Source organism: Orcinus orca, chromosome 5, assembly GCF_937001465.1.
Source record: "Orcinus orca chromosome 5, mOrcOrc1.1, whole genome shotgun sequence".
In the NCBI taxonomy this organism is placed as follows: domain Eukaryota; kingdom Metazoa; phylum Chordata; class Mammalia; order Artiodactyla; family Delphinidae; genus Orcinus; species Orcinus orca.
In genome coordinates, this window is record NC_064563.1 from 41298117 (window position 1) to 41324890 (window position 26774).

A 26774-nucleotide genomic window follows, 5' to 3' on the forward strand; every position below is an offset into this window, starting at 1 on the left:
CAGGGCTGGGTCTGGATCTAGCAGTGAAGAAGGGAAGGAACGCCCTGTGCCTTTGGTGCCTGATTTCCAAACCTCAAGGCGGTAATTCCCAGGCAGAGCAAACTGACTCCACGATCATCATGTTCTGTGTTCATTCAGGCAGGCCTTTCACACTTCATCCTTGAAGGAATGAAGTCATAAAGTAAAATATATAACACCTTGGAGACACTGAGTCTCTCAAGAGGTGTTTCTTCCCAACTCTGGCTGCACAGCAGAATTACCCGTGGTGCTTTTTACAAAGCACATAACCAGTGTCCACCCAGACCTTTTGAATAAGGGTCTCCCAAGGCACAGGTGTTCTAAAAAGACCGTCCCGATGATTCTGAGGCACAGTGGTAGGGTTGGAACCCGTTGTCCTCACCAGGTGGAAGGAGATGGCAACATGTGTGGACTGGTATCTGGTGAGCCAGGTGCTGGCTGTGTTTCTCTCCTGGATGCTGCCTCCAGGCCCAGGCCCTGGAGCTGGCTGAGGCACCTCCACCTGAACTGCGGTCACCAAGAGGAAAACCTGCCCAGCTCAGGGTTGTTCTCGAGGTTCTCTGGAGCCAGTGTCCTGGGAAGGCTCCTGGGGCGGGCAGATTGAGCTCACCTCCCCTTCCATTCAGCGCCTGCCACCTGGGCCTGTCTGCCTTGGGCCCTGCCCTAGCCAAGGGAACCTTCTAGAGCAAAAGCAGTGAATCTTATGATTAAACTGTGTGGGCTTCTTCTTAATGTGTTGCATATGTGCAGAATGTACTCCTGGCTCATCTCCCTCTGCCTTAGAGATGCTCTCACTGCACTAAATATTTTGACACTGGGAAAACATGACATTAAATGTTTAACATGAATGATACTATTTTTGACACCCTTCGTGACTCTCATTCTTGTTGCTAAACCCAATGTAAACTAGCCATCTCTCCTATTATTATAATAACATAACAACGACAACATTAAGTATTTATAAAATGCCTCTGAGACACGAGAAACAATTTTAAAAGGGCAATTTCTTCTCTCAGAACGTTTACCAATTTTTTTGCTTAACACAGAGTGAACTATCTTAAGACCAGGATACCCACAGAATTTAAATCGTGCATGAATATTAAACATATAACAAGAGAATTATAGGCTTGTCACTTTTCCTGGAACATCTACCTTGAATAAATGCCATGGTGCATACACATTAAAAATGAAGAGGCATTTATATTTTTATAAAATTGTTTTAGAATATTTCTTCCTCATTTTCTACTTTGATGGATAAAATCCATCTTCAGAATTGCTGACAACTTGGTTGCCCTCTGAATTATCAGTGGCTGCCGGCCATGTGCCATTGCTTCCCTCATAGAGGGTGTCAGGAGCTGAGACACAGCTGGGTGACAAACGGATAGCCTGATGCCCCGCACATTGTCAGAGTTGGGTTCAGGGAAGAACTGGAGAAGAGGAAGCAGAAGAGTCTACACAACCTCAAGTGTACACACACACACACACACACACACACACACACACACACACACCCTAATCTCCCTCAGTGCAGTTATAAAAGGATGAGTAGCCCTCATTTGTTAATCTGTGATCCAAAAGTGAAACAAGTAGTTGCAAAACCATCAGATAGTGGGGGAGAAAAGGTTTTCCCCAGACCCAGATATGGGCAATGTGATGGAAGTGATGACAGTTTGTAAACATGGTCTCACAGCTGTGAGAGGAATTAGTCTTTGCAGTCATCCCCGCCTTTACAGATGAGAAAAACAGAGGCAGGAAGAGGGGACATGTCTCGTTCAAGGCCAGCGGTAGAGACGACAAAGCCCGCATCTCCTGCCCCTCCACCAGCCGCCTGTTCCCCGCCATCCCCCGCCTCCAGTCTCCATGGGCCCACAGCCACTGCCCTCTCCACGTCTCTCCTTCTTGAGAAGTGAACAGCTGGACCAGGCATGTAAGGCCCCCTCCAGCTCTATCAGCTGTGATATGGGCAACAGTCAAGTTCACTAAGACTCGAGGGTGGCAGCTGGGTGAAAGTGCCTTTACTCTACTTTAGAACTAGAAAATGTCAGAGCCTAAACAACTCCTGGCATCACTGTCCAGAGTAGGGTAGACAAAGATCCGTCCAAGCTCCACAGGCAGAATGGGGGCCAGAATCTGCGACCCTGGTGCATGACCAGGTGAGCTGTCCCCGTAAGAGATTTCAAAGTGAGAAGGCAGCTGAGTGCAAACCTTTTGTTTCTCTGTGGATGCCCTGAATGACTTTCCCTCCCGTGCATCCCTGAAGACCTCAAGACCTCATGAAGTCCTGCCATAGCTCCTGTACTCAAAGAAAAAACATACCTGTGTATATGCAAGTGTATTCATATTGTTTACCCAGACTGTGCCCTGTACACACTCTACATTTATGAAGAGTACATTTATAAGATTATTTTCCTGTACCCCCTTATTTTTTTTAAATCCAGGGATCGAACCTGTGCCCCCTGCATTGGAAGGGCAGAGTCTTAACTACTGGACTGCCAGGGAACTCCCTCCTATACCCTTTGCAATATAAAAACCAAAATGAAAGTTTCAATTTCAATCAACCATGCAATTGAGCTACTCCAATAGTGAGGCTAAAACATGAGGGAACCCGATGGGGTGCTGTCCTCTCTTATGGTTGGGGCCATGCCTCTGGTGTGCTTGGCTTAAGTGAGGCAGGGCCATGGGGAGCCATTCCTGGAGGGCAGTATAAATGCCTGAGGGGTAGGCTGCTGTGGGTTAGCACACTGAGGGGAAATGTGTGGAGATTTGTATGTAGGCCTTTGAGGCCTCAGCTGGATGAAGTTAGGAATAAAATCCCAGTTATTTTTAGCACTACTAAACCAACCAGGAGCCTTCTAGAGTCAGTGAACAGAAAACTCAGTTCAAAGCAAAGCGAAAACATCAGCTTAAGCAGAAACAGAAATTTTTAGGCTCATAGGGACAGTGGACCCAAATGGCTTGATCCAGGGATCAGACTATGAGCTCTGCAAGCTGGAGGCTTGTCCATTCTCAGGCTGCCCTCAGAGTGACAAGATGGCTGCACATGCTCCAAGCCATACATCCCATCAGCTCTGACTGCCTTGTATATCCATCTGTGAATCAGTCACTGAAGAACTGCCAGCAGTCAAGAACCACCCCTGAAGCTGGCGAAGGGTTTAAATCCACCCCAACCACAGAATGCAGATTCCTAAAGGAAATTTAAAGCACTCTTGCTTAAAGTGCTCTGAGTTTCTCTGCTCTGAGTTAAGAAGAAAAGATATCCCTGGATCCTGAAAGCCCTTCTCCCACTTATTTTAGCTTATCTGAGCCTTTTCTGTGTCTTTGGTAGCCAAGGTTGAAAATCAAAATTCTCCCAGCCCTTTCTGTAGCATGAGGTATGCTCACAGTTTGCTGAGTCAGCTCATGTTTACCTTCTGCTTCCTCAGTTTGCCTAATGGACAGAATTTTCCTCAGCAGGATAAACATGTAGCTTTGCCTTTTTAATACTTCCCCATCATGTTGCAGGATCAGTGAGACCTGAGGCTCATTTGCAAATAAAAACTTCATCCTAACACCTGGAATATGCAAAGGAGGACCTCCAGGAGAGCAAAGCAGAAAATACCATCAATGCTCACTTTATATCTGACTACTAATTAAAATGAGAGGAGGAGGAGGTTACCCAACATGCAATTACAGAAAATGGGTGATGAGGTAATGAGCTGTAGCTAAATTAGCGCTGACAATCTAACCACGGGGATTTCTTCAGGCTGAAGAGAAGGAAACAGGAGATGAAGGTCCTGGCTTCGCTCTGCTTGCAATTACTAGAAACAGGTTTTCTGGGGGAACTTGTCATGTTTCTTCTTAGTCTCTTACTCTACCTTCCTTCCCGTTTCTCCACACTCTGCTCTATGCCACCCTTTCCTTTGGCCCTTTCTGAGCAGAAACTGTAGCCCAACTCAGCCAACCTGCTTTCAGTGGTGATACTTAACTGCTTCTGGCTGAAGACAGAAGGCAAGACTGGCCCTGAGACTCATTTCTAGGAGTGACCCTCTGTCTGGCTTTGTTACCTGTCACACCATTCCAGTCACCCTTCCTTCCAGCACCTTCCTGGGAGGGCTGGTTGGCTGCCCTGGTCCTGCTGGTGGATGGGCTGCCTCTGATGCCACCCATGTCTCAGTTTGAGCTCTTAGAGGGTAGAAACTGAGGCTGATTCCATCATCCCTGGAAAGCACGGGATCAGCACTCCTCTCCTTCATTTGTGTGTCCAAAGATTTCACAAGATGTGCCAGATGGCATGCTGGGGAAACAGGAGAAAAAACACATCAGAGCACCAGTGGCCACCCTCACACAGCCCACAAGCAGGGAGGCGGGGAGGGGGCAGTGACCTGATTCCCAGGCAAAATGAGATCCTTGGGCTGTGTGCCCCCAGAGGACACCTTGCATTTATGTTTGCTGGTGATAGCTTATTAGTCTGACTTATTACCTGCTTGATTATCAGTTCAGAACACATGCCTAGATCAGAGAAGCTGCTTATATATGCTCATTTATAGAATGAATGAAAGAATGAATGAATCACAGTGTGACCAGGGCTCTGAGAGGAATATGAGGTGCATGTGAACACATATGAGGGCCGCCTAAGAGGAGATCATGGAAGGATTCCTGGGGCAAGAAATATCTGAGCTGAGTATGAAAGGATGAATAGGGTAGGATAGAGCCAGGTCAAAGAGAAAACAAGGAAAAAAGCAGTTTAGCAATAATAGAGGTAGAGAGACAGAGAGATAGAGGTATAGGACACAGAAATGGCACAGGTGATGAAGCAACCACCTCTTCTGGGGAATGAGGAAGGTGCTGATAGGGGCGGTGGGGTTTTGAAGGATGGATAGGAATCTGTCAGGTGGATAAGAAAAAAAAGCCACAGGCATTCCTTTTAAAGAAATTTCCTACTTACCCTTCACTCAGATCTAGGTTTGATGGTTACTTTCCTGACATCCACGTCTAGACAGAGGCTTCCTGTTAGTTCTCGTCACAACCCCTCTTACCAGGATGTGGTATTTTTCTGTCTTCCCCACTGGACTGGGAGCTCCAGGAAAAAGACACCGTTATTATTATTTGCCATTTTGACCCCACCATCTGGCATGGCTCTGAAAAATTATGGGGCTCAATAAGTATTTTCTAAATGAATTGATAAATAAATTTCAGGAAGAGAAGCCTGGGGGTCTAAACCAGCATGGCCTGGAGAAGGAACTATGTGGGAGAGAAAATGATGAGAGATGACTTTGGGAAGATTATGAATAACGTTGGAAGCCATGCCACGAAGCTTGGAATGTATCTGTTTTGTGATGAGGAGTCGCTGAAATATTTCACTCCAGGTGTTGCTTGGCCAGATGCATTTTAGGAAGCTCACTCTGGGCGTTGTGGTCACACTGCAGACAGCAAATTCGAGAGGACTGGGAATAGAGGCAAGGAGACAGGCTGCAAACGACTCAAATATTCTCACTTTTACAGAAGATTAAATGTAACAGTCAGTTAATTGCCCACTAACTGTCAGCCCAGTTGATCACGCTGTGAGCGTGTACACAGATCCTGCGCAGAATATGTAGGGGGACTGTGAGGTAAATGAGGCTTGACCAAATTAGCAAAAGACTGGTAAAATACAAAAGGAAGTGTTTTTAAAAGCGTAAAATATCTGAAGTAAAGAACTAACATAGGTGTCAGTGTAGTAAACTACAAAGTTTCAGAGATTGGGTTAAAAAAAAAAGTTCCTAGAAACCTTCTTTAAGGAAGAAGATGGAGATAAATGGAAAATTTTTAAACAGGCAAATAAAAATCAGACAAATATGAACCAAAAGTAAGTGAAATGTGGGTGTAAATGAAATAAACAAAGTGGGGGGTGGGATGGATTGGAAGATTGGGATTTATATATATACAGTACTATGTATAAAATAGATAGCTAATGAGAACAGACTGTATAGCACAGGGAACTCTACTCAGTGCTCTGTGATGACCTAAATCGGAAGAAACTCCAAGGAAGAGGGGTTATATGTATACGTATAGCTGATTCACTTTGCTGTACAGCAGAAACTAACACAACATTGTAAAGCAACTATACTCCAATAAAAAAAAAAAAAGTAGAATTCAAGCAAAGAGAAGATGCAGTAATGAGAGATGATAATCAATGGAGTGAGGGCCCTGAGAAGGAGCAAGGAGATGGGATCAGCAGAGAAACAGCCTTGGAAAGAAAAGGGACATTCTTCCACAGGGACAGGAATAAAGGAGGAAAGGATGGGTGTTGTCTTATTCTGTGCTCCCTTACCTCGGAAGCCAGTGTTGAGCACACGCCCACCTGAGGGTGAGGGAGGTGGGCTGTTCTCATACCAGAGGCAGCTGGAAGCCCACATGGAAATGGGCAGTCACGTCTGATAGTTTGATAGCTTTGGTAGCAGGAAGTAGAGGGGTTTACATTTTATTTCTTTTATGTTCTCTGTGAAGCAGGAGGCAGGTTTATCTGGTGACATTAAAGAAGGAGGAGGTAGGACTGAGGTTGAGAAAAGTAGGGCAGGTTTGAAATCCAAACGGGGTGGGGGGAATGATTAAAAAGCAGAGGACTGGTGGGCTCTCTGTGTAGTTACTGTAGATCAAGAATTTACGATGCATGTTTCTCTGCAGTCCGTGATTTTCTCCAACACAGCTCAGCATCTTGGTTATAGGTGATGAGCAGCTGGACAGTCAGACGCATCCAGGTGTAAACTTTTGCCAGGCGGGTGAAATGAAGGAACAGTGAAGTAATGGAGCTGAGAATAGGGCAAGAGCATCTTCTAAATGGTGAACCACGTCATCCAGCTAGCCTAAGCTCCCTGGTTAAGGAAGGAATTGAAGTCAGAATAGATAGACTGGAGGAAGGTAAAGAGTTTGAGGACAACATGTGTGGGGATGTACCTACACAAAATCTGCAAGAGTGACAGCTTGTAGCATGCGAGGGCTTGTGACCTGGTCATTAATGCATATATTTGGAATACAAATGAGGCACACCTCCACCCAAGTTCTCTTGTGTGCAAGTTCAGTTCTATTTTTCATGGCACTGTTGTGGTCTTCTGTTTCCACCCCATCAACCTTTACTATGGTTTCTTCTGATAGTCATTGCCTACATTTTCTGAAACTGAGTTTTATACTTGAGAGTTCGCAAATTCCAGGGTGTGCTAAATGTCTGTAGTTTCAGTACGAGTGTGACTTTAAAAAGACTGGGCACTTTATTCGGACACTTTAGTGGCTGCTGTGTTGCCCTTCCAGTTGAGCCACTGGAGACAGACTTAAGGAAAAGACAGTGGACTCTCAACTACCTCTGATAAGAGAGGGGACAGTGACACAGAAAACTGAACATGCATTTACGTTTGTCTTTGGAGTGAACTTTGTATTTCCTTTGAATACGGGTGCCATAGACATGAAAACCTGTTAGTGAAAAATCAAGAGTTGTCTTAGAGGTAATAAAACGTGTAGGAACAGTATAATGATCTCATAGCCCATCTCTGACTAGGCTTCAGCGAAGCTTTCAACTTTCCATAATGAAGTAATCATTCTATATGGCACCAGTGGGAGAAATTCCACCCTGACCCCATCAAACTGATGTGTCTAACTTGTACCCTATTCTGTTAGGATTGGTGGTCCTTGTAATCTTGTCCCAGAAAACAGGACGGCTGATGCTCTTTTTTATTCCACCCTTTTTTATTTCCACTAAGCTATTTTTGCTGCAGTCATTTACTGCCCCCGGGATTTTTGCAGAAGATTAATAGTACTAATAAAATGAAGGGCAAAGTGCCAAAGAGAGCATCTTGAAAGAATAGTCTGTAACCCTTTATGTGTTAGGGCTAAAGACTCTAAAAAGGCAACTTCCACCTTCTTTGTTGAATTGTTCTTCAGCCTCTGGGCCCAGTACGTAATGTCTCTCTCCCTACCACTCTGGGGCTTCCCATCAAACTGGGAGCTTGCAGAGGGATTAAGTTCATTCAGTGACATCCTGACTGCTGCCTAGACCAGTTTTCAACCAGTACAGTTGCATGGGAGCTTTTAAAAAATACCTGTGCCTGGGCACTTCCTCAGATCAACCAGACTAGAATATCTGGGGTGGGGCAGGGCATCAGCTCCCAAGTGGTCCTACTAACTGGGCCAGAGTTGAGGATAGCTGGCCGGCTCGCCACCTGAGTTACTTGCTCATCAGATGGCTGGGTGCACCATGGAGGCTTTGAGCACTTAAGAGATTTGGATTCCCAGGCAGCATGCAGGAGGCACAACCAGAGAACAAGACGGATGCCACTTCTGGTGCCCAATGAAGAAACAAGTACCAGGTGGGGTGTTTGTCTTTCATCTAGCTTTAGTCCAATTGAAACTCAGAATTTAGCAGCATTTTTGACGTTTTAGTCTATTCATCACTCTCCGTGTGTCACTTCAGAATGATCTGTAATAAATAATAAATCTTCCTGAGCTTTGTTGAGATGAGTAGACTGTTAGAATTGGTGCATTCCAATGTTGACTTTGGCTTTCACTGCCATCTCAGAAAAGTCATTTATCTTCCTGTGGAACTTCTGCTGCTTCAAATAGTATCTCTCGGGAAGATAAGAAGGAAAGTAACATTTAGTGAGCACCTGTTGTATGCTTGGTACTGTACTAGACACTTGGCATATACTACTGAAATTGTTAAGGGTGTGGACTGTGGAGTCACTCTGCCTGGGCTCACATCCCGGCTCAACCACCCCCTCCCCCTCCCCAGCAAATAAACTCAAATCAGAGTGGTCATGAGTTCCAAATGAGATCATGTCTATAAAGTGTGTAGCACAGCGCCTGGCACAACGTAAGTTCTCCAAAAAGTGTTCATCGTTGTCTCGTTTAGTTCTCACAGCAATACTGGAGTAGGTATCAGTGTCTATTTTAGAGATGAACCAGGTCTCAAAGGTGAACCTATTTAGCCACAGACATAATGATCCTCAGGTGTATCTGAAAGAAAATGAAAATACCTACCCTTCATGATTTTTTGAAAAATAAGAGATGATTTTAGAATGTGTTGCATAGGACACGTGAGATAGTTGATCTGCAAAACTCAAATCTATGCTAGGTGTTGGAGAGGCAGTGATGAACAAGACAGAGAGATCCCCTGTCCTTGGGGAGGGTAGGCTGAGCTCTCCACCCAGCCTTCAGGAATCATAAGGGGTTGTACACACCCAGCTTTTTGGTAGCACACTCTTCACTGCCGTTAGGTACTCTTTTTCTTTCCTAGTTAACAGCAGGTTCTGATTTCTTCATAGTGAGTGATCCTTAAGGTTCTTGACTAACCACAAAATGAGCAAAGATGGAGAGTCACCAGGAGGTTATCTTTGCTGCCCCAGCAGTTCCTTCTGGGCACACCCTCCCTTGCTTCCCCAAATCAGGGCCCCTGGTGCTAGCAGAAGAAGAAATAGAGGCCATCACTGCTTTAAGATGGCAAAGGCAAGTGTTATTTCTACCATAATGACTCCCTAGATCCAGGCCAAGCTGCCAGCCACCCTTCAGAATATTCTCTCACTGTGTATATCAGTGTGGTGGCTGATGGGTACCCAGGTCACAAACTCATATAAAGGCCACAGATGGATTTATTCATATTTACTCATTTCTAAGCAATGAATTAATGAAAAGAAAATCAGCAGGCAATTAAAGAGTTTATTGAGCACTACTTCTCTGAGGATCACTTCTTCTCTGCTGTTCTTGAATTCATTCATTCAAACACTTAATAAGCCCCTCCTATGTACCAGGTTTTATGTAGTCTCTGGGGATACAGAGATTATCCCAAGATGTTAGTAGTTTTGAAAATGTCTCAAGAAGGGCTGTCCTCTGTGTTTGAGAACAATCCAAAGTATTGTTGACATAGCAGTATATTTTTTATATTTTTGATGCCTCTGGTTATCTACATTTAACTTTCTATATAGCAAGTTAGGAAATTTCATTCCAACCTGTAAAATCGGACTATGTGTTGATAATACTGCCATTGCCTCAGTGCCAAAGCCTGGGGCACCAGTGTCCAGATTAGGCTGCCAGGAGCTGTTCTGGGCTTCTTCCATACCACAATTAAACTTTCAGTATAATATAAAATATCATTTCAAAGGTGAGTGACTCTATGTAGAATTTGAATTAAACAGGATCTCCTAAAACTAAAGATATACCAACATGGTTTTATGATTTAGTATTGCTCTGTTTTCTTCAACGTGATCAATTTCTACATACATTCACTGAAAGAGGAAGGCCTTTGTAGCTTAGTTAGAGAAAGAGTGCATAAAAAATTTCATGCAAAGTTCTATGGAAAATGCTAAAATACCTCCTAATTTTAATCTATAATGTCGTTTTCCTAATTTTCCATTAGGAAAACGACATTATAGATTAAAAAGAAAAAGCTGAAATCATTAACAGCTACAGATAAAATAAGCTAATCTTTGTATGTAAATATATAAATCCACAGGGAAACATGGGAATTGGGTTAATTTGGGTGTAATAGGGTTGGGAACTTTTTAAAATCTTTAGGTTTTTGCTAAATTATCCCTTACATATTTCCTCAGTTTTAATTTCTCTACATTTCAAAAACTTCTTAGTCAAAAAGTATGTGAAGCACTTTGTATTCCAACTTTGAGTTTTCATTAGTGATATTTAATACAATAAACATGATGAAACTCACAGCACAAGAGGGAGAATTTGAAAGGACTGTTAAAAAATTTTTTCATTCTTTTTCACAATGTATTATCCCTATCTTGTTTTCTCTAAGTAAGTTTCTTTGCCTTGCCATGGAATTAAAATTTATTTCCCAGTATATCTTGATAGTCCTATGAGCACAAACTGTTTTTTATGTACAGCTACACCAGAGTTATTCAAAATTATTACTGTTTGGGGAAGAATAAGTCACTGAACTATCAAAGAAATATATCCCTGCACAAAGATAAAGATTTGCCGTGAACTTTTTAAAGATAAAAGTAAGTGTAAAGGAGGTCATCTTGACTTTCAAACTTCTTGACAGTACTGTTTTTCCAGAGAGTTCTTATTCATAGTAACTTACTATGGAAAGACAAGAGATAAAGCCAAAAATAAAAATATGTATTTGAGCACATACTGTGTTTCAGGTCCCATGTTAGGAGTTCACAGAAAAAGAAAAAAATATATATGTATATATATACTTTCAACCTTAATGATAGATTCCATTTTAGAATAAGATATTGAAAATATCTGAATTTGTTTAAAAAAACAGAAGTTGCCATTTAGTCCTAGTATCCCATAGTGTCTAATTTTATTCCAACAGTGTTATTTCACTTATGTTAAATATTCTGTACATTTCTTTTTTTTAATTGAAGTATAGTTGACTTACAATATTATATTAGTTTTGGGTGTACAACATAGGGATTCAATATTTTTATAGATTATACCCCATTTAAAGTCATTATAAAATATTGGCCATAGTCCCTGTGCTGTACAATATATCTGTGTAGCTTATTTATTACATACATAATGGTTTGTACCTCTTAATCCCCTACCCCTCTCTTGCCCCTCCTTTTTCTCCCCTCCCCACTGGTAACCACTAGTTGGTTCTCTATATCTGTGAGTCTGTTTCTGTTCTGTTATATTCATTTGTTTGTTTTATTTTTTAGATTCCACATATAAGTGATAAAATACAGTATTTGTCTTTCTCTGTCCTACTTATTTCATTCAACATAATGCCCTCCAAGTCTATCCGTGTTACTGCAGATGGCAAAATTTCATTCTTTTTTATGGCTGAGTAGTACTCCATTTGTGTGTGTATGTGTGTGTGTACACACACACATACACCACATCTTCTTTATCCATTCATCTGTTGATGGACACTTAGGTTGCTTCCATATCTTGGCTCTTGTAAATAATGCTGCTGTGAACATTGGGGTGCATATATTTTTCTGAATTAGTGTTTTCATTTTCTTTGGATATATACCCAGGAGTGGAATTGCTGGTTCATATAGTAGTTCTATTTACAGTTTTTTGAGGAGCCTACATGCTGTTTTCCACAGTGGATGTACCAATTTACATTTTCACCAACAGTGTGCTAGGGTTCTCTTTTCTCCACATCCTTGCCAACGTTTTTTATTTATTGTCCTTTGGCAATAGTCATTCCGACAGGTGTGAAGTGTGAAGTGGTATCTCATTGTGGTTTTGATTTGCATTTCCCTGATGATTAGTAATGCTCAGCATCTTTTCATGTGCCTATTGGCTATCTGTATGTCTTCTTTGGGAAAATATTCAGGTCTCCTGCCCATTTTGTAGTCAGGTTATTTGTTTTTCAGGGTTTTCTTTATAGTGAGTTGTATGAACTGTTTATATATTTTGGATATTAACCCCTTATCGGTCATATCATTTGCAAATATTTTTTCCCATTCTGTAGGTTTTTTCGTTTTGTTGATGGTTTCCTTTGCTGTGCAAAAGCTTTTAAGTTTAATTAGGTTCCATTGTTTATTTTCCTTTTGTTTCCTTTGCCTGAGGAGACAGATCCAAGAAAACATTGCTAAGACTTATGTCAGAAAGTGTTCTGCCTATGCTTTCTTCTAGGAGTTTTATGGTTTCTGGTCTTACATTTAGGTCTTTAATCCATTTTGAATCTATTTTTTTATGTGGCCTGAGAAAATGTTCTGATTTTGTTCTTTTACATGTCCAGCTGTCCAGTTTTCCCAGCACCACTATTCTGTTCATTTCTTATAGGAGTGCTTCCAAAGAACAAAATGAATAAGGCATCTTGATGATGCATGCTGGTTATAAGTGCCCTGGAAACTTTGTTGTAAGAAATAATTTTCAACATGTAAATATTAGTACGATAAAACATGAGAAATTTGATCAAGAAACTTAGGACAAAGTATTAACAAAATGTAAACAGTGCCTCTGCCTCTTTTTCATGTTCAGGAAATAGGAAGAGTTGTAATTTGTTAGAATCCTTGTTTATCAATGGATTTCCCAGTAAAGCAATACGGATTTTTTTTTAAAACTTTTGCTTCTTATTATAAAAGTAGTAATATTCATTCCAATCGTGTGGGCAGAAAATTAAAACACCCTAGGAAGAAAAACTCATCAAAGAATTTTTTGGCTTTATTTTATTTAAACTTTTCATAACAGGCTAAAGGTGCTAAATCAACCAATTCAGGAGTCACACCTACATGAGGAAATGTAAGAAGCTTTAGCCATGGATTTACATTACTGTGTATCATTAATTCTAACATCTGAATTTGGGCAGTGGGTCATTGCTTTCTGGGGGAAGATTTAAGGCAGTGAAATTTCATTCCTATGCTATGTGCGCAGCAGCTCCTCAGGGGACTGTCAACCCTGGCATTCTGCTTTATAGAACAAAACTGCCTCTTCTAAACTTCTCCCCCAATCCTTCATCCTACTTCTGTTACTACACTGCCTTGTCTTTAAACTTTACTGATCAGATTAATGGAGAAACAGAACAAAGTGGCTCCAGGTAGATTTGCCCTGAAACAAATCTTAAGACAAAATGGAGCTAGCAGTATCCCTCGGAATTAAAAGTACATAAAACTTTAAGTCAAAGAAAGAAGGAAAATATCAAATATTTGTACATTCTCTATAAGGATCACGAAGGATGTAATGTCAGTCCTAGAAGCTTAACCCTCAAAACCGCCAGCCTTCAGACAAGTATTAGAAGAAGGTCCACAGGCTTTTCTGTAAGACCCAGCCAGCCAGCTCTACGTTGGCCTTGCCTAATCTAAGACCAGGCTCCCCTCTGCCACTGCCTTGCCCACCGGTACACTCTGCTCCTTCATACACCCAAGAATACACCCAAGAATTCCTTCAATGACAGGTACATCTCATTATGACTCCACTCTCAGTCCTGGCTCTTAAGGGTTTGAGAGCTTAAAGCCCAGGAGGGCTCTGTGCATGAGGTCTCATGGGAAGACAAGATAAAACCTGTCCTCAGGTGGAAATGGGAGAATCTGGGAGCAGGGAGGTGGCCCAGAGGAGTGGCCTGTTCTTCATCCATAGACAAGGAAGTTTGTGGGCAGAAACAGATGTAAAGCTTATCATAAGGAAGGTTCAGTCAGGAGGCATTTGGCAGAGGGAAGAAAGTGGGAAGATTCATGAAAGCAAGATATTGTTACAAGCATTCAGAGCAAACGCTAGGCCATACCATTTGGGCTGGAGCAGAATATGTGGGAGAGATGGGGAGGCATCATTACCAGAAAACAGCATGAGGCTGGAGGAGACCACGGCCACGGAGATCCCACCACTAACCACCTGTGGAAAGTCATTTCTCTACCACTTCACTTCCTCATCTTTGTATACATGGAATTCCTCGGGTCTTGCAGAGTTGCCTGTGAATGAGTATACTACTTGCACTTCCCTTGCCTGAGAGCCTACTTTTATTCTGCATGGCCTTTACCACTTCCTTGCCTAGTTGCATTGCTATTTCAAGCTCTTTTATAAAGTGCAGGTGTGAAAGCAGCCCTTCATTGCCCCCCTCCCTGCCCAGAGTTTAAATAGTATTATTGTCTCTTGCAAGGAAAGGTAACCAAAGTAAAACAGTAAAGGCTAGGCTGTTATCACTCCTGTTATCTCAGGCCAGCTGCTCATTAGCAATACACTAGTAGCCAAAAAACGAGAGACCAGACTGCAGCTTGGATCCAAAAATAAGCGCCAGGCTCGGTGGAAAACAAATACAAACCAGATATAAGAAAGAATGCTTTGTCTGTACCATTTGAAAAAGATAGAGCCTTGAGCTATGTCCCACATGCCCAGACATAGGTCTACATCCAGTTCATCTACAGTGGCCACAATGGGGTTGCTCAGAATGTTGTTTTGCTACTTAGCCACTCACTCTGCTGCATCCCCAGCAGGAGGACAGCTCCATTCCATACCCTTCAAGAGGGCACCAAGGGCAATTAGCCAATTTCTTCACCTCTGTCACCTGTCTGTACATCTCAATACCATTTTCTGAGACTTTCTCTCAGGCCAGATTTCTAGGTATCTGCTTTCTGTTTGTTTTGTTTTGATCCTGCATCAATATGAACATTAAGGTAACTGCAACTCACCTATCTTACTGAAAGTACAGCAATCTTTCCATACCATACTGTGATTAAGAGTGTGACATTGGTTAAATCCTGGCTCCAACTCCACCAGTTACTAGTTACTTGGACTCTGGGCAAGTAACTTAACCTCTGAAAATGGAAATGGTGAAGTAACAGCTGAATATAAGAATTAGAAAGGCAAGTCAGAGTGTAAAGAAAAGGAAGAGGTACTAAAATATCAGTATGTGAAGAATCTAGAACTGTGGTCCTCCAGTTAGTCTTCAACAAAAGAGGCAAGAGCATACAATGGGGAAAAGAGAGTCTCTTCAGCAAGTGATGTTGGGAAAGTTGGACAGCCACATGTAAATCAATGAAGCTAGAACACACCCTCACACCATATACAAAAATAAATTCAAAATGGCTTAAAGACTTAAATATAAGACAATACACCATAAAGCTCCTGGAAGAGAACATAGGCAAAACATTTTCTGACATAAATCGTACCAGTGTTTTTAGGTCAGTATCCCAGGGCAATAGAAATAAAAGCAAAAATAAACAAATGGGACCTAATCAAACTTATAAGCCTTTGCACAACAAAGGAAACCATAAACAAAATGGAAAGACATTCTACGGACTGGGAGAAATATTTGCAGATGAAGTGACCAACAAGGGCTTAATTTCCAAAATATACAAACAGCTCCTACAATGCAATAACAACAACAACAAAACAAACAACCCAGTCGAAAAATGGGCAGAAGAACTAAGTAGACATTTCTCCAAAGAAGACATACAGGTGGACAATAGGCACATGAAAAGATGCTCATCATCGATAATTATTAGAGAAATGCAAATCGAAACTACAACAAGGTACCACCTCCCACCAGTCAGAATGGCCATCATTAAAAAGTCTACAAATAATAAATGCTGGCGAGGGTGTGGAGAAAAGGGAACCCTCTTACATTGTTGGTGGGAATGTAAATTGGTGCACCCACTATGGAAAACAGTATGGAGTTTCCTCAAAAAACTAAAAATAGAGTTGCCATATGATCCAGCAATCCCACTCCTGGGCATATACCCAGACAAAACTATAATTTAAAAAGATGCATGCACCCCTATCTTCATAGCAGCACTGTTGACAATAGCCAAGACATGGAAACAACCTAAATGTCCATCAACAGATGAATGGATAAAGAAGATATGATATAGATAGATAGATAGATATTGATATAGATACATATATATATATATATATATATATATATACACAATGGACTATTACTCAACCATTTAAAAGAATGACATAATGCCATTTGCAGCAACATGGAAGCACCTAGAGATTATCATACTAAGCAAAATAAATCAGAAAGAGAAAGACAAATACCATATGATATCACTTATATGTGGAATCTAAAATACGACAAATGAACATATCTACAAAACAGAAACAGACTCACAGACATAGAGAACAGACTTGTGGTTGCCAAGGAAGGGGGTTGTGGGAGGGAAGGATTAGGAGTTTGGGATTAGCAGATGCAAGCTACTATATATAGGATGAATAAACAAGATCCTACTACGTAGCACAGGGAACTATATTCAATATCCTGAGATAAACCATAATGGAGAAGAGTATGAAAAAATATGTATGTGTATAACGGAGTCACTTTGCTGTACAGCAGAAAGTAACACAACATTGTAAATCAACTATACTTCAATAAAATTAAAAAAAATAGAACTATGATCCTCAACCCTGGCTGCAATTAGATTATCTGAAGATCTTTTAATTCTGATGCTGGGGGTCCTGTTCCCAGAGATTCTGATTTAACTGGTCTGATGAGGGACCAGGTCATTGAAAGCTCCCCACTATATTCAAATGTGCAGCCAGGCTTGAAAACCTCTGATCCAATGTAGTGAATCAGGGAAACAACCAACATGTTCTCATCGTAGAGACATTTCTTACAGGGCTGGACGCCTGAGTTTTTTTGTTTTGTTTATTTTCCTTACTTTTTTGGCTGCGTCGGGTCTTAGTTGTGGCACACAGGATCTTCGTTGAGGCACGTGGGATCTTTTGTCGCAGCTCACAGGCTTCTCTCTAGTTGTGACGCGCGGGCTCCAGGGCACATGGGCTCTGTAGTTTGCAGCACGCGGGCTCTCTTGTTGAGGTGCACGAGATCAATAGTTGTGGAGCACAGGCTTGGTTGCCCTGTGGCATGTGGGATCTCAGTTCCCCGACCAGGGATCGAACCCACATCCCTTGCATTGGAAGGCGGATTCTTTACCACTGGACTACCAGGGGGAAGTCCCTGGACACCCAAATTTTTAAAGTGTTTATTTACTGATTCAGCGAATGATTATTAAACACCTACTATGTGCCAGGCTTCACTTCAGTGGCTAGAATTAAAGATTTAGATTAAACCTGGTCCCTCCCCTCAGGAGATGCAGTCTGGTGAACAAGACATATGTGAAAAAAAAAATTATGTAGTTACAATGTGATATGGTTGGTGTGGTAATAATGCTTTGTTCAAAGTGGTAGAATGGTATGAGTTCTTCACCCTTCAAAGCCCAGCCACAGAATCACAAAATCATAGAGATGAAGGAAGCTTAAGGTCCCTAATTTTGTGTGTGAGGAAACTTGAAATCAAGAAGTTGAGACTTCCCTAGGGTCATAGAGTTAATGGAACAGAGACCTACAGGAGAGGAAGTGTTCAGGAACTGGTCCAGCAGCACTAGACTCTGAGGCTGAAGTTCTGGGTCCTGAGGAATAAGTAGGGTTTGGATATAAGGTCATGGGGAAGGGTTCCATTCTCAGAAGACTCAGCCCAGAGCTAAGAGGGGAAGTGCACACAGTGCACTTGGACTGTGCAAGGAATGCCCTGGCCCTGCTGTCAGGTAGTGGCCAACAGCTTAGCACTTCGTCCTCCAAGTCAACACTGATTTGGGCTACACTCTGTTTCCTGCTTTCCATGGAAATTGGGGGGATGCTCTACACTCTGTTTCCTGCTTTCCATGAAATTTGCGGGGATGCTCCCACCCCCAGTTCTACCTCTCTCTGGGAATAATTCTATTAAAATGAGATGGTGAACACATTAATTTTGTGCAGTGTGTAGTCTAAGTTCACTGAGATCTGGGGTTTGAATCTCCAACCTTAAATTCTTCAGTGACGTAACAGATGAATAACTCTAAACACCAGTAGATTAAATACCTCTCGATCATTTGGTCAGCCTTGACTACATTAACCTGGAGTCAATGTGTGCTCTATTTACCAAACTTAAAAATGGTTAAATCCAGAGTGAAGTGTGTTGAATTGGCTCTCTATTCTCCCCTGGTTCTGACCTTGTTGTTGTACTTGAAGTCTCACCTTCTCTCACACCCTACATCCTTTTAATCAGCAAATCTTATTGCCTCTCCTTCAAAATCTATCAGAAACTCAAGCACTTCTGACCATCCTCACTACCGCCACCTCAGACCAAACCACTGTCATGTCTCACCTGGATTTACCACCACAGCCTCCTCACTGGTGCTGGCACTTCAGCCTCAGCCTCAGAGGTGTGCCGTCAACACCACAGCAGAGGTTCCTTTTCAGAGAGTGTCAGACTGTGTCACTTCTCTATTCAAAACTCCTCTCCAAGGTCCTTCTTATGATTGATATCACCCCATACAATCTGTTCCCCATTACCCCTCAGACCTCCTCTTCTCTGGCCACACTGGCTTCCTCATTGACCTTGAACATGCCAAGTAAGCCCCCTCCACATTGTTTTCCCCATTTTCCCCGTTGAAACGTTCTTCCCCAAGGTAACTGCATGGCAAGCTCCTTTACTTTCTTTGGGTCTTTTCTCAAAAGCCACTTTCATTGTGAACCTTATCTGGCCACCCCATCTAAAATCTCAGCCCCATCCCCTGGCATTTTACCTACTGTAGCCCACCTTATAAACATGACTTTCTTTAACACTCATCAATCAACTGCATTTTATATTTTATTTATTGATGAAATTAACATTCATAAATAAACACTATGTATTTAACTTATTTTTCTTATTATTTATTATTTCTTATTATTTTGTCTTTCCTCTTAAATCTGCTCCATGAGGGGAGAAATAATTTTCTCACTGTTGTATCCTGATAATTTAAGTACAAGGCCTGGCACATGGTAGACTCAGATAAATACTTGTTTAATAAAAGAATGAAGAAAAGTTAACTGTGGCATAATAAATATTATAATTGCATTTTTATATTGCCTTCTTGATAGTTATAAAAAATATATCCAAAACATAAACAAGTCAAAATACAGTATAGAAAAAGAAGTCACCAAATCTATAAACTTAAAATGATCCAAACCCTAATTGAGGGACATTCTATCAAGTACTTGATCAGTGCTCTTCAAAAGTGTCAGACAAGGAAAGACTGAGGACTGTCACAGATGAGAGGACACTAAGGAGACGTGAACATGAAATGCAATGTTGGGTCCTGCCTAGGATCCTGGAACAGAAAAAAAGGACAATGAAATTCAAAACAAAGTCTGTAGTTTAGTTAACTAGTACTGTACTAGTGTTCATTTCCCGGTTTTGATAATTGCACTATGGTGATGTGAGATGTTAAAGGGCCAGGGAGGTAGCCTACCTGCACAAACATTATTACTTCTGAATATCTAAATATGTCTTCATACAGGCAAGGGGATCATTTAAACGATATGCATGTTTCCTTATGCTTAGCAGCTACCCTGTAAACCACCACCAAGGTAATTAAGTAACCAAGATAGGTGTGTGTGTGTGTGTGTCAGGGTAGTTTTCTTTTTCTTTTTATGTTTCACCGATCATTTTCTATGCCCTGGTAGGTGTATGCCAAGGGCCTCAAACAGAGGTTTTCAAAGCATATATTCCTTGGTACATGAAGGAGTTTCAACAGAAGACACAATAACAGTTCAAAGTTCTCTTTATACTCCCTCTGCTTTTAAAAGGTTAGAAATAACAAGTGTCAGTTAAGTAAAATGATCTTCTAAATGACATCCCGCTAATTTGAGATTTCACAGTGAAATAATCATATGCCCTCCTATGTCTCAAGCAGGCGTGTTCTCATTAGAGGGAGAAAAACGATCAAGAAAACTGCCACCAAAGGTTTTTGAGAATTGTGTTAATTAATAAACCACCTTACATCTTGTGGAGGGGGGTAGTAGAGATAAAATCGTACAAGCAGAGTTCCCTTGTCTGGAAGGCTGCCACTTGATCCCTCTCCATCCTGAGGGAATATGTCCCATTTTTAAGTGGCAACTCATCCTCATGGGTGGCGGTGGACCCTGCCTACACTGTGCCCTCACCCCCCCACCCCCAGGCCTTGCAGCCAGGGAGAAGGACCTTCCACCTGCCCTTCTCCAGGAGGGGGCACTGCTGCGTGGGTACCAGAGGATGAGGAGAAACACATCAATCTCATAGGGACTAGAACTGAAGACTACTGATGAGTATTTTTCATGTTTATATAAATCAAAATAAATGTTTATTTGGTGGGAAACTATCCCAGTATTTTGTACATTAATGATAGTCAAAAAGCCAATTCAATTCAATTTAACCAGATAATTACCAACCATCTACTAAGGACTCACTTTCATTCTAGGGCTGTGGAGGTAAGAATATAAATTAAATAAAACCCTAACCCTCAGATAGCTTACTCTCTAGTAAAGGATATAAAGTTTGTAAACAAGTAACTATAAAAATATATAAATAACAAATGTCTAAAGGGCCAGGGATGTATCCTACCTAAACAAAGTAAGCTGAATGGAAGAATGACAAAATCCCCAAAAGGAACCAAACTCTTCATTTTTACTACATTATGGTGTAGGCATATAACTTAATGTAAATATATATGATAGCCATACTCTTTTTTTTTAGTAAAAAGGACTACAACTTTATTAAAAGTAAATAAATGTAACATATAATGTGTACAGATGGCACATGGTGCCAATTTTATTTGCAGATTTTATAGTATTCCAAAGTTTGCCAGTTACACCTTTGCCACAGCCTTGGCTAAATCTTGAACTAGTGCAGAATTCAGCTGTGCTAGAGTGCTGATCTTAGTGTGCTTAGACGCGGCATACTTGTTCTTGATAGTCATGTGCTTTGTAAGCCCACGATTCACCATGACTATATTCTTAGCCAGGTGTTGCATAACAACAAGAAGGGATTCTTCAGTGTATGACAGGTAATGCTGTAGAGTTGGTGTCCATTCACCATTATCAAGAATTTTCAGTGCTAAGCAAAAAGCTCCCACTGCAATCTGAGAAGGAGGAAAGTGCACCATATGGTAGTTCAACATAGTTAGTTCCATCAGATACTTGGCCAAAGTATGTAGCTCAACATCAACCTCTCCAATCTTAGATGCTCTCCGAAGGAACGCAGGGGTAGAGGGCGACCCAGACTAAAATTTAAAGCTCTTAGAATATTCATTTCCATCTGTCTGATTTGGTACTTAGTGTAAGTGTTGTCAGTCACAAAGGCAAAGTCACCAATTTCTGGAGGGTACATTTCCTCATATTTGCTTGCAATAAACATGGCAGTGACACCAGCCAGCTGCAGCATCTTCTCGGGCACACAATTATCCTGCATGAACCGATCAATAATGGAAACAGTCATGTACATGATCTCCTGGAGTAACCTGAATTTCATTTGAACCTGCACTAGCCAGTCAATTAGGATGGCTCTCATGTTTCCAGTCACTTCATGACCCAGTAGGTATTTTGGTCTGACTGCTTGCTCTTCCTCCAGTTGTCTCAGATAAGCATAGATATCTTTTACATCTTCACTACAAAGGTTTGGATCCGCTCCATCTTCTGCCTCCACATCACTCGCTGTAAGAATTACATCAGAGAAAGCCTGACACACATATTCTCCTGCAGGGGCACAGCCAGGTGTTTCCATGGGGCTTGGAGAGGGAGTATCAACCAAAATAGGCTCAGGGGGAAGTTTCTGTTCTTTAACAGGCTCGGGTTCTGGCTCTGGCTCCAGATCCGGCTCCAGGTGGGGCTTCAGCGCAGGTACAGGTGTCTTTTCCAGAGGTTTTGGTAGTTTTTTAGCAATAACTTTTCCAGCAGCTAGAGTTTTTGCTTCCTTTTTCAGGGGCAGTTTGGCCTGTGGCTCTTTACTGACTCTGTTACCGATGTCCCCAAGCGCTGTTCTGGGCCTCAGCCCAGGCTTAGAGGCTGCAACAGTGGCCACAGGCACTCACTTTGCGCCTGCCATACTGACCCTCACGTTATTTTCAGCATTAATGTTCAGTTCCTGGTGATCCAGAGCGCCATGGCTTCCTCTGCACCAGGCAGTAGCTCAGTGGGGAGAAGCAGAGCACGGGAGACCCCAACCAGCCAGGGATCTTGAACCCACCACAGGCCAACAGCCATTCCTCCGCAGCACTGATATCCATATTCTATTTTATATTTAAACTTTTAATCTAAAGCTGAAAAAGAAAAGCATTTATTATTATTATTATCATTACCTTATAATTCATTACTGCTTTGACCTGACATCAGAAACCTAGTGTCTTTTCTTCTGTACCAAAATGTCAGTCAGGCCCTGTGGTTTTCTCTGTGATGTATGGTATGCAGCCTTAAATATGTAAACTGGGGTTGGTAAGTAGTTTTTCAGATTAATTTTGGAATAAAACTGCTCCTAAACATAAGCTCTTCCCAATGTGGATAGGAAGATTATTTCCTCCAAGATGGGTGTACAGTCCCAGCTTTCAGTGTTGTCATAGTCTTCAATACCATTTTGTAGTACAGTTTGATAACTTCATAGCCCTGCGTCTGTACTATCAAAAATCAATTAAGAAAGGTAAGCTAAATAATACCAGTTTATTTTCCTAAAGCATGCAATCCTGTATTCAAAAGCCCCATTTCAGAGAATAAATTTCAGGCTACCACTTTCATATCTGGAAACTGACTGCAATGTTGGAAGATGAACCAAATTATTCTTTAACAAATGAATTTTCCAAAGACTTCGTTGTCAGTGCTGAGAGAAGCAAATGAGACATTTGTGCAAATACTTCTGAATGCCCCAATAGAAAAATATTCACAAGGTGTCGATGAGGTATAATGTCAGCAAGAAGCTTGGGACTTTGAGCCAATCTTTGCTGCTAAGTGGAAATGGGACTATTTCCTTTGATGACATGAACAGTTAAAAAAAATTCTCTCCAACATCACAGCACAAGTAAGCCAGCAAATTCATTAAGCAAACACTGACCTGATTTTGCTCCAAGATGTAGAAGAATAGCTGATTCATGATATTAATTAGTGAATCCATGGCCTGTTTCGTTTTAGCCCAAAGCAATTTCTGATGAATGAGGAAATTAATGGATTTATGCATAGTGCCCCTACAAAATACTGTCACCTCTGATCTGTCACTTGATGGGTCCAAGGTCAGCCCCACCCTTTGTGAGAACCTGATCTGTAGTAACACTTAAAATTTGGAACAGTGCCTTCTATATCCAATGGTCTGAGACCCTTCTCATCACAAAGTAATGTTGCCTTGCAGAGACTTCTTGTTCAAAAATTCTTTGACCCCTCCAAGATTCTCAAAACATCGCAGATAAATGTAGCTAACAGTGTGCTGTTATTTATATCTGTGTGCTCATTTGCTGCAATAGAAGATGCCACCAATAATTTAACTTATCCTGAAAGTTCTCAGCTGTATTTTTTTTAATTAATTAATTTATTGGCTGTGTTGGGTCTTCGTTTCTGTGCGAGGGCTTTCTCTAGTTGTGGCAAGCGGGGGCCACTCTTCATCGCGGTGCGCAGGCCTCTCACTATCGCGGTCTCTCTTGTTGCAGAGCACAGGCTCCAGACGCGCAGGCTCAGTAGTTGTGGCTCACGGACCTAGTTGTTCCGTGGCATGTGGGATCTTCCCAGACCAGGGCTCGAACCCGTGTCCCCTGCATTGGCAGGCAGATTCTCAACCACTGTGCCACCAGCGAAACGCTCAGCCGTATTTTTAACATGCTGAGCGACAATGTTTCTGATTATATGAACATTTGCAAGTGCTTGTTTATGCTCTGGACACAATTTCTGCTACATTCAAAAGAAACTCTTTTATAAAAGTGTTGTCTGTAAAAAGGTTTAGATGCTGAGGCAATTTTTTCACTTAATAGAGAACTGCATTTCACAGCAGATCATTTGTTTTATTCTCATTCAAAACAAATGCTGCCATTTCTTCAGTCCATTAAGTTTCCCAACGCCCATCTTTTCTGTATACCAGTCATGGCTTGTTTAATTATAGTGCCTTAAGTTGTAATTTTTCTGTTGTAAATATTTTTTGTTTGGATATTCTTCACATCCACCAAAAAAAAGTGCACCCCTATTTTTTCTTGAAATACTAAACTTTGTCTTTTAGGAGATGCACAAGTCCATTTTTCTCTAAATTTTACAATAAGAAAAATAGCAGTAAACACGTGGTACTAAATAACAACTGCCAATTAATTTCAGTGTTGGAAATACAAAGGAAAGTGTGTGACCTTTGACTAAACAGGGAGGGTATAGCCCATCCACAGAGGGCATTGCCCCTCAGATTTAGGGGATGTCTGCCGTGTGGGGCCACTGATCCTCTGTTGTTAAGAGAAGCTAGAAATCAGACTTTTAAAAGAAATATCTACTAAGATTAAGGAGATTAATCTCTTAAGTTATCAAAATGTTGGTAACTTATTCCAAGTTTATTAAAATATCAAGTGGGTCAACATTGTTCTTGCCAGGCAAAACAAGTCTGCAAGCTGAGTGCAATCTGTAAGCCACCCATTTTCAACCTCTGGGGGTGTAGAGTGTGACAGTAAAATAACCTATATTCTACGTCTGTGTAGTCCCTGAGAACTGAGAAGAAAACAGGTACAGTTACATCAGCATGCTTCTATGGAATATGAATCCAAGTGCCATAATTAATTTGGAAGCTTACTGATGAGGCAGCAAAATGCTGTGGAAAGGAAGCCCAGCATGTGTGGGAATCCTGAGTGTATCACTTATTAGGTTGGTTGATGTTAGAGTCCTCATCTGGAAATTGGGATAATAAAATTGCCTTGTAAGTTTGTCAAAATTATTAGAGATGAAACGTCTTATACACGTTTCTCAGTGTACTGTTGGCATTTGGAAGATGTTCCATAAACAGTAGCTATCCTGTTGTTACACACCACAAAACGTAAGTTTCCAACCATATCTCTTCGTTACCCCCACAAACACGAACGGTGCCCAGCCACCTCCTGCCACCCCTCCCTCTCCACATCATGTTTCACTCCTCAGAGCAGCAGCCCACGCCGTGGCTCATCAGCCCACTCAAGTTTTCTACTTGCCTTGCCCATGCTCTTACCTGGACCTGGAATGCCTGTCCCTCCCCTCTTCATTCAGCTCCTTCCTTTGCAACTCAACCAAAGTGTCACCTCTTCTGGGAAGTCTTTCCTGAGGGCCACCTCTAGTCTGAGTAGAGCACTCCCTCCCTTCCTGCCTTGTGTTTGCCTCCATCATAGCATTTGTTGATAGTATTGTCAACTGTGAGCTCCTGAGACAGAGGAGCTGGGGCAGTCACCTCACTGTCCTGAGCACCTGGGTGCAGTGTCTTTGCCTGGAGAGAATTATGAATACGAATGAGGTGACTATAGACTGGAGTGGAAACAGCCCACTCAGTGCTTCCCTCTTGTTTTACAGATGCAAATCTTTGGCTACTGGTTATGCCTCTCCTCCTTGCCTTCCCAAACGTCATGCTGGCTACTGCCTCTACCCCACCCCAAAACCGATGGCAATTTCCATTCTGGAGTAGCAGGTCATAAGAGAGAAGATGCTTAAGTGTCATCTCCTGGGGCTTGGAAGTGGGGACTGGAAGGACCCCTGAGAGGGTTCCTTTTGAAAGGGAATAGAGAACACAAAATAGAGTCCCTCACTGGAGGCAAAGAAAGGGAGAAATGTGACCCAAGGTCTTACCTTCACTTTCAGAACTGATAACTTCTTAGCTAAGCTGGAGCAAGAATAGGTGTGCACCAAAGTGGGCTTGGGGCTTCCTGCACAGCAGCATACATGGTCCTACGTCAGAAGAAAAAGAATTTAGTAGACAGGGCTGCCATTAGCATATACTGGGCCTTTGAATGAAGAAAAGGCATCCAGAGGGATGCAGAGGAATACAGATCCCTGTTGGGGAACTCAGCGACAGGAGGAGGATGGGCAGGACTTCAGCCCCCAAGTGCCGCTCATCCAAGTACCTTCATGAGCAACCTACTGAAGTAGCCCTGATGTAAGGAAAAGTGTTTCCCTTAATGGGCAATATTAGAAAAATGATTAAGAATAACATGCAAATATTTATTCTTTTCCAGGAACATGGGTGACATTTGGAGGTCAAATTTCAGATGAGGTGAGTTACTTTTGGCTTCCATTATGCTGATTGGAGAAAGTGCAGAGCAAACTATTTTACAATACAGTTCCTGGGATTCTGGCATTTTACAAGGATAATAGTTTAGTCACAGGAAATGGCTAAGACTGACTTAAAGATTATTTTCCATTTTATCTTGTTTCCCCTTTATAAACATAGTTCTTACTATCATTCCTAAGGAGATGCTTGGGGAGATAAAGGGTCTTTTCCACAACTCGCAAGGTCACCATGTTATTTAATAGGTCCATAGGGAGGAGTCTTTTTTTTTTTTTTTTTTTTTTTTGCGGTACGCGGGCCTCTCACTGTTGTGGCCTCTCCCGTTGCGGAGCACAGGCTCCGGACGTGCAGGCTTAGCGGCCAC

At 41.8% G+C, this 26774-nt stretch overlaps 1 protein-coding gene and 1 pseudogene across 3 annotated transcripts in view; one reads left to right on the top strand and one right to left on the bottom strand.

The window, feature by feature from the left end:
* The window catches only part of KCNAB1 (potassium voltage-gated channel subfamily A regulatory beta subunit 1), a 427972-nt gene that overhangs the window by 323694 nt on the left and 77504 nt on the right, over positions 1 to 26774 (top strand). For all 3 annotated transcript variants that reach the window (XM_004281819.4, XM_004281821.2, XM_049709722.1), the window contains exon 3: positions 26358 to 26395. In XM_004281819.4, the coding sequence (XP_004281867.1) occupies positions 26358 to 26395 (38 nt within the window). The remainder of the gene's footprint in view (positions 1 to 26357; positions 26396 to 26774) is intronic.
* On the bottom strand, positions 21027 to 22320 carry LOC101272395 (G2/mitotic-specific cyclin-B1-like; annotated as a pseudogene).